Source organism: Marmota flaviventris, chromosome 7 (genome assembly GCF_047511675.1).
Source record: "Marmota flaviventris isolate mMarFla1 chromosome 7, mMarFla1.hap1, whole genome shotgun sequence".
Lineage (NCBI taxonomy): Eukaryota > Metazoa > Chordata > Mammalia > Rodentia > Sciuridae > Marmota > Marmota flaviventris.
The window spans coordinates 11,484,527-11,492,638 of record NC_092504.1 but is presented as its reverse complement, the minus strand read 5'-3'; the positions used below and the strand labels follow the sequence as shown (position 1 = coordinate 11,492,638).

The 8,112-nt window shown below is 41.4% G+C and overlaps 1 protein-coding gene and 1 long non-coding RNA gene across 3 annotated transcripts in view; one reads left to right on the top strand and one right to left on the bottom strand.

Annotated features, from left to right (window-relative positions):
* The first annotated feature begins 635 nt into the window (after positions 1-635).
* LOC117794729 (uncharacterized) lies at positions 636-8,091 on the top strand. 2 transcript variants are annotated; one of them, XR_004618594.2, is made up of 3 exons: positions 636-789; positions 5,964-6,101; positions 7,718-8,091. It is a non-coding gene; the product is annotated as an uncharacterized lncRNA (long non-coding RNA). The 2 variants fall into 2 exon arrangements; XR_011707952.1 differs by having other exon boundaries at positions 7,578-8,091.
* Positions 4,443-8,112, bottom strand: part of Cd38 (CD38 molecule) — a 49,080-nt gene continuing 45,410 nt past the window's right edge. The window contains exon 8 of the mRNA XM_027939272.3: positions 4,443-4,764. Within this exon, the coding sequence (XP_027795073.2) occupies positions 4,704-4,764 (61 nt within the window). The 3' untranslated portion in view covers positions 4,443-4,703. The remainder of the gene's footprint in view (positions 4,765-8,112) is intronic.

The following is an 8,112-nucleotide window of genomic DNA, read 5'->3' as shown; positions in this document are numbered from 1 at the left end:
ATGCATCATCTCATTTAATGCTCCAAGCAATGCTTACAAGTGGGTATTAGTATGGCTCCCATTTTACAGACAGAAAGGCTAAGTTCTGTTCTGAAAATTTTACTTATATCAGCTCTTATACGCCAGACAGATCTGTGCAACTGTGTATTTGAGGCTGGCACAGCAAGAAAACAGTCACCAGGATCCCTCCATCATCCATGTTGGTGGCTTCTATTCCCAAGAACAGCCATGGACATGTTCTGGCACAGCCAAGGGTCCACAGGCCAATCAGTGTAGTAACTGGTGGTGTTGTTATTGGTTAATTTCCAAACTGTTTTCTTGCCCTCCTGGAGAACCTGTAAGCTCCTGACCGTCTTTAGTAAATTTGCTTTCAGTAAAAGTTGGATTCCGTGGTTGCAGTGAGATCGCTAGGTGGTGTGACTTATTGAGGTACCTGATACAATGAATGTGAGTTTCCTTTTCTTGACAGGTCTGCATTTTGTATCAAGCTTTTAAATGTTTTTGACCTGCTAGTACACTAAATTACCATGTCATTTGCTAATAACCACACATTTTGCAACATCATTACATCACATCCTCTAAGGCTACGGGTGAATTTTCTTAACAGGAAACAAAGACGGATCAGTGTGTGATTCTCAGCCTGAGACTCTTACTAGAAGAGCAAAACAATAATCTTCCTTCTTTGGTGTCTCAAAGGAAAAAGGAGTGAAGATTTCCAGGTGTCCAACAGGGTGCAACTCTGGACTCCTCTCAACATCCACTCCTACCTCCCTCTGATCCTGTGGGCAGGCAAGAAGGCCATTTTGACTCACTCCACCTTGGGGCAGGGGTGGGTGGGAGATCCTCTGGTCTTTGGCACTGTATTAATGGTTTAATATGTTCACTAGTGCTTCCTCTAAGCCCAGAAGCAACTGTTTTTAAAAGAAGAATTGTATGAAGTTGTATTATTTTTCTATTATTTGTATAATTCTTTTTGTGTGTTTTCAATATATTCAAGACTAGAGAGTCACAAGTGTTAATGAACTAGCCCAGTGGGTCATCCGCCCCTTGATTATGTGGTTCTCCCCACCTTGTGCTACTTGCATTCTGAGCAGGGAATGAGAAGGGCAGTGTATCTACTGAATCAAGTTCAAGGGTGCTCTGTCGGGAAGCAGTTCAAAGCCTTCTGTGTTTTGTGCGTGGGCTGAGGGCCAGCTAACACTGCTTCTCAGGTCAGCCCCCTACTACTGAGTTCTTGATGGACTGTTAAAAATTATATATTAAAATGATGACTCAGTAGTAAATTCTTTGCTTTTAAAAACGGTAGAAAACATTTAGTTTAAAACTGCTTTTATAGAACACCTTTAAAGTTACATAGTCCTTTAGGTGTACTTCACCATTTTACTTTAAATATTTTTTTATTTTTCCTACATATAAATTATCCAGTATGTGTAACTACTTGCCATTTAAAAACCAACCAAAACAGTATCCTGTGCAGTCCAACTGAGATACTCAAGCTACAGATTTAGGGATTGTTGTAAGGAGAAATGGGCGCCCAAGAAGTCAGTCTACACTGCAGTACTAGAGACTATCCTTTGCAACAGAAAATGCGTAGCCCAGGGTTGAGCTGGTTTCAAACAACACTAAGAGGCACAAGGAGCTGCCAAGACAGAGCCAATGAAGTAACATGTTTTGCCAAATTATTTGATAGCTTTGTTAGTCAGTTATATAAGAATGCTGAATGCTGTAATTACTGGGCACTGACAAACACTGTTCTTGTAACAGGGCATACACAGAAGTGCACGCGCGTACACACACACACACACACACATTCTCATGTGCTTACCTGTTCTTGTAATTATTCAGCCTCAAGTATTCAGCATCAAATTTCAGAAAGGTATTTGAAAGTGTGCCTTAAACATTATAAGGTTGGGAACCATCCCAGCCTTAGGAAGTCAGAAAAGCGACATTCTGGCATAGGTCATTTTGACCGCCTTGGGGTAACTATGAAGGTGGGTACAAGGAGGGATGGTAAGAAAATTTCCTAGTTCAAACAATAATGGAGTATGAAGACAGGTGATAACACGTTCATGAGTATAACAGGGAGTTTACAAGCAACCAGTGATCCAGCTGTCACTTATAAGAAGAGGAATGTGAGGCATCTATTTGCAGGAGCAGGTCCTCAGGTCTGGAGATGGCTGCTTAGTCAACAGAAAGAAACTCAAAGTCAGAATTGCAGGGAGTGAGAAAAGCAGCAGGGATGGGGCACCTGGGTAATGAAAATACAGATACGAAAGGTGGTGAGAGGAACGATACCCAGCCCTTGAGCCACCTCTGAAGCTCCCCAGTGCCCTCGGCAACTCTGTGTGAAGACCTTGTGGCCAGCTTCCTCTGAGGTCTCCATTGGCTCTGAACTTGACCACTAGTGTGGCTCTTCTTAAGGGACGTCTCATAAATTGGTTTCTACAGTACTCATGTCATCTTTGGAAGGAGATGTGAAGGAGAATATCTTTCTGACACAGGCAGCCACTTCAGGGTTGTGCTGGTGAACAATGACTCTAGTAAGTCCACAAATCAGACACCAGACTTGATGATGTTTTCAACAAATCAGGCAAATTACTTAACAGTTTCTCAATTTTCTTTCAAGTTGTCTCAATTGAGTTTATTAATTCTGATTCATTACATATATTTTTTAAAAATTCAAAAATCTCCAGATGTTGATATTAATGTCTGGTTGATTGGAAAGGACCTGTTTCTGAAGACCTTCTGCAGGTGGGTCTCATTGAAACTTGGAGCAAGTCTGACTTTCAGTCAGAACTGGTTCCAAACACCACATTCCTGTCCAGTCAAGACCAAGTTCCCATTGAGGACATGCCTATGTGGAGAATGGGCTCTTGAAGACTGCACTGACCACAATGGCTGTAGCTGCGAGGACTCATGAAGTAAACAGGATTGTCCACTAGGGGGAGGCAGAGAGCAGCCCACCTTGCCTCGTGGTTGGGTATATACAAAATTCTAGGCTTTTCAATTTTTGTTCTAGGCTTGTCAATTTTTGTGCTAGGCTGCCAATTTTTGTCATAGTCTTTAGTACTCACCAATTTTAATGGGGTAAATTAATAGACTTTAGCAAGAAAGTTGAAGTTAAGAGAGGAGGTTAGGTAGGTTGCTTAAGATCACAACATTGTGCGAAAATAAAAACCAGAAATGCCTGACCCCCTAATTGATACTGTTTTCAACAAATCAGGCAAATTACTTAATGGGTTCTCAATTTTTTTCCATGTTGTCTCAATTTAGTTTATTAATTCTGATTCATTACATATATTTTTTAAAAATTCAAAAATCTCCAGATGTTGAAAATTCAGCAGCATATTTCTAAATCACTGTGAAATCAGAAAATATTCTTAGTGGAATAATAGTGAAAGGAGACATATCAAAACTTAAGAACTATAGCTAAAGCAGGGCTCAGAGGAGAATTTGTAGTACTGAAACATGTATTAGAAAGCAAACTGAAAATCAGTGATCTAAGGTTTTGTTTAAGAAAATGAATAGAGAAATTAGAAGGAATTTGTATATTTCTAAAAATTAAGAAAAGAGCAAAAACAATTAAATAGAAAAAACAAATCAACAAAGCTAAAGATTAGTACTTTGAGAAAGTAATAAAATTGGTAAATCCTAAGCAAGACAGATCTAAGAAAACATAAATTGCCAGTATCAGGAACTAATATATTTTATCTACTACATGTATGAGACACTAAGCATGAGGGGGAGGAGATTTGGGGGGAAAAAGTTAATCTGTTTTGAAGCCACCCAGAGAAATTGCATTCCAGATTCTATTATATTCAACTTAATCCAACACACATTTGTTGGAAAAGAACATAAATCATTGCCAATTTGATCTTAACAGCTAGACAGAAAGAGAATATATACTTTGGAGTTAGAGAGACCTGAGTGCAAATCCAGCCTCTACCTTGATACAAAATGTTTGACTTTAAATAATTATGCAACTTCTCTGTGCTCCCATTTTCTCATCTCAATAAAGGAAGATAATAATACCAATTTATGGGTGTTGGGGCTGTGGGAGGAGTTAGAGATGAAGCACCATGTACACCTGAGACTTAAATCCTTCTGAGCACTTTCCTCACTATGACCCAGCACCACGGGGTCTAGAGTTGACCTATCAGAGGGAAGGGAACAAAAATAGATCATGAGACAATGGCATCCATTTGGAAATGTAGTGTCTCTGAGAAGCTTGCCCATTTATTTTCTTTATTTTTCCCGGTCTAATAGGAGAGGTTTGCCGCAGTCACTATTCAATAGCAAGGAGGGGCTGAGGTGTAGCTCAGTGGTAGAGCACTAGCCCAGCATGTGCTAAGGCCCTGGATTCAACCCCCACAACCACCACCCCAAGATAGGGAAAAAAGGATGTTACCAATATCAAAGGATCACATAACATTAAAAGGAAATAACTTAATATAAAATTTTCATTCTGATTTTATAACACAGTTTTTTTTTTCTTGATTATTAGTAGAACACAATAAGAACTATGCCTATAACAGAAGTTATTTTAAGACTTTGGGGGGAAAGGTGCCCATCTCCCACGTTGACATAGTGATAGAGGATGCTCCCTCCCCATGGCTTCGGCTCTCCTCCAGTGTGACTTCTGAGTCCCGCACAGGGTGTCTACTGCAAGGAGTCACAGATCTAAAGCAGCCGTGGCTCAGATCTTAGAGAGATCTGCAAGATGGGTGTTCAGGGTTTTTCACACACTGGACAAACCTGGCGGGCCTAGGAGAGGAAAGCAAGACAAGAGATTAAGAGGCAGTTGAATACAACAATGAAAGAAGCCCTGTTCCCAGCAACAGAAGTACACACAGACCACTGAGCTTCCACACACGCCCCTCTCTGCAGGGACACAGAGAAAGGCCCAGTCCTGGAGTGAATGACTGGAGAGTGTGGCCCAGTTGAGTTTCCTTTCACTTGTAAAGCCATAGAATAAATACCAAGAGGGGGTGTTGGATGGTAACAAGTGGAAGCAAAAACAAACACCTGGCTCTAGTGTGTCCCAGACATGTACTTTCAATGTAGCTGATGCTCAAGAAACCACAGAAGCAGCCACTGGGATCAGGGAAGTTCAAAGTTTCTAAGGATGATGGGGGGGTGGGGGGCTTGGGAAAAATGGAGGAAATGTGATTGTGAAAGGGGGAGGCATGGGGGCAGGAAAGATGGTGGAATGATGAAGCCGGATTTAAAGTTAGGTAGTTAGTGTAGTTAGATAAATCGGGTCTAATACCCAGTGAAATCTAAAATGGAGGCCATGCTGAGAATGATTCCAGGAAACGCAGGACAACTCATGGAATGTTAATGAAGTCCTGAAAAGGCCCTAGGCCAAAGTCCATCCCAGAGAAGTGATAATCCCATCCCAAAAGGTGATAATTAAGCCCACCTGTGTCCCACCCCTCGGGCCTTCCAACCTACATTCCATCACCAAAACTATAAAAAAGGGAAACAACCGCACTTCCACAGATTCCACCTCTTGGGTCCCCTTCTTCCTCCGGGAGAAGTCTTTTCTGCTGTCCTTTAATAAACTTCTAATTTCTACTCTGACCTTGCCTCGGCGTGCTTCTTTGGTGTTATTCTTCAACATTGGGGAAGCAAGGACTCGTCACCGGTCAACAGCGGTAACAATGAGATGGACACGTCATTACCCTGGGTACATGTATGACCGCACATATGGTGGGACGCTACATTGTGTACAACCAAAGAAATGAAAAGTTGCACTGCAATTGTGTACCGTGAATCAAAATATATTCTGCTGTCAAATGTACCTAATTAGAGTAAATTAATTAAGATTAAAAACAACCTTGATTCTATTATGCTTTCTCTACGCACATACCTCGAACCATTTAGTTTTATTTAAATAAAATTTATTTGACTAAATAGGGAAAAAAAAAGTTTCTAAGGATGATTTGCTTTCTTCTCTTCAGAAGCTTCCAGAGCTACTGTTAGGTCAAAGGACCAGAGGCACCACAGGAGTCATGGGCCCCCTGGGAGAGGGCTGGAGGCCACTGGCAGAGGACCACCCTTCCTTTGCATAAAGCAAACTTTCGATAAATGCGTAACAGGTAAATGACGGCCGTTTTCATAAATATGAGCTAATGAAGCCACAGGATGCAGGGAGAGTGGCTGGCACCTGGCTGGGTTGGGATGGACAGAAGTACAAAGTGGTTCATTCAATTACAGCTAAATTTGGTTCTGCTAAATGTGAACCAAGGAAGTCAGAGATCCTCGAGATCAGCTGCCAGAGTCCCAGGCCTTCTAGAGCAGAGACTTGCCCTTGTGATGGGACCTCTCAGGTTCATCTAGAGCCAATTGTCATGACCAGCTGGGCACAGTGGCTCTAACTGTGGTCACTCCATCCTCACCAATATGGTAGCTGGGACTCCCCCACATAGATACATCCTAGGGAACGAGATAGTCTGCTTCCTTAAAGAAACCCTGCTATGGACAGGGAAACTTTTTAGGACATTTAGGATTTTGGAAGCCACCTCTGTTTTTTTTTTTTTTTATTAATGATAATATGAATATTATGATACTATGAATATGGTTCTTAATTATAGTTTCTGATTTGGGGAAATTCAACAGTGGAAAAGAAGCAGCAACTATTCTGTTAAGGTGATCTCTCTCCATAAATACATATATATTCAGATCTGATGTTCCAATAAAATGCACACATCTCTCATAAGTTGGGCAGCATTTGGATGGACACAGAATATGTTCTGAAGTTACAGAGGAGTGTGCCCTGAAGGTTGTTTGTTTACTTCAAGCCACTGGGGACACCAACCAGAGGAAGCATGCTGAGCATTTACTGTCTTTATAGTATTCCAAAAAAGTCGTCATCTCTGTTCACTCACTGGTTGAAACATATGTTAGGAAATTCCGTCTGTAGGACTGTGAATGTGTGTATGGAAAGAAAGGGAAATTCATGAAGGATATACAGCCAAATGTTAGTAGTGTTTTCTCTGTGGGACTTAATAAGGGGGTAATATTAGAACCATGAAGAAATCTCATCTCTGTAAATGTAACTATACTCCTGTTTGTTTATTAAATAACTATACAGAAAAACCTAGACAAAAGTTTACTAAAATCAGAAGGTATATTTGGGATGGAGAGATTTCAACTACAGTCTGTGTACCTCTGGGACATTCATATTGGGTTCTCCTAGAAATAAACAGCTGTCTTCCAAGTCACACAGCTCTTAGCCACAGTGAGGAGTCCTGCAGGTCTGTCTTTCCAAGAGTTATGCCAAATATATTAGATCTCTTGGAATTAAATCTCTTGGATGGAGAAGACAAACAGTGGTTTTGAATATGATCCCCCAGTTGAAGGTCCCAAGATCTGATGCTCCTGTCTGCAAGAGTCCGAGTGGGAGTCAGGCCTAGACCTTCTCTCCAGAGGCAGGAGAGAGCTCACCCGGAGCACAAGTGAGGGGAGATGATGAGTCTTAACAAAGAAGACTTCTGGCCACTAAGGTCAGAAAGGGAGAAAAAGACAGAAGAGTACAGGGGTAAGACTTGTCTTCTTTCCCCATTTTCTCCTAGGCTCTCGGACTCCATTTTCTTCGTGCCAAATGCCTTGAGTAACTGAGCCTGGCCGGGGGCCTGTGGGCTTCCTTCATGGTTGCTCCTTTGTTCTTTCCGTTTAACAGCTGCCACGTGCTCATGGATTTCCTTCTTTCCAGATAGGAACCAGCTGACCGATGGGGAATTCGCACCATTTGGGAAACCAGAGCCATCAGCATGAATCCCTTAAATCTGTCCTTCGGCTTTTATGATGTGGTTGGTGACATGAAGACACAGTAAAAATATTCTAACACTCCAGCTTCTACATTCTTTGAAAACCTTTTTATCCCTGCTTTAGTCTTGCTCTAAGCTATGACACCAGGAAAATCGCCAAGGAGGCCTCTATCACTGTATCCCTACCTATGTGATTGGCCACAACTACTTAGAAATGAATGAGGGGGGTCCCGGTTTTGAAAAGAGTTATAGGTCACTTTAAAAATACATACCTAGGTGAAATTTAAAACTTTTCTCCAATAAACATGGATCACATAAACTTTCTTTTAAGATTTTTACA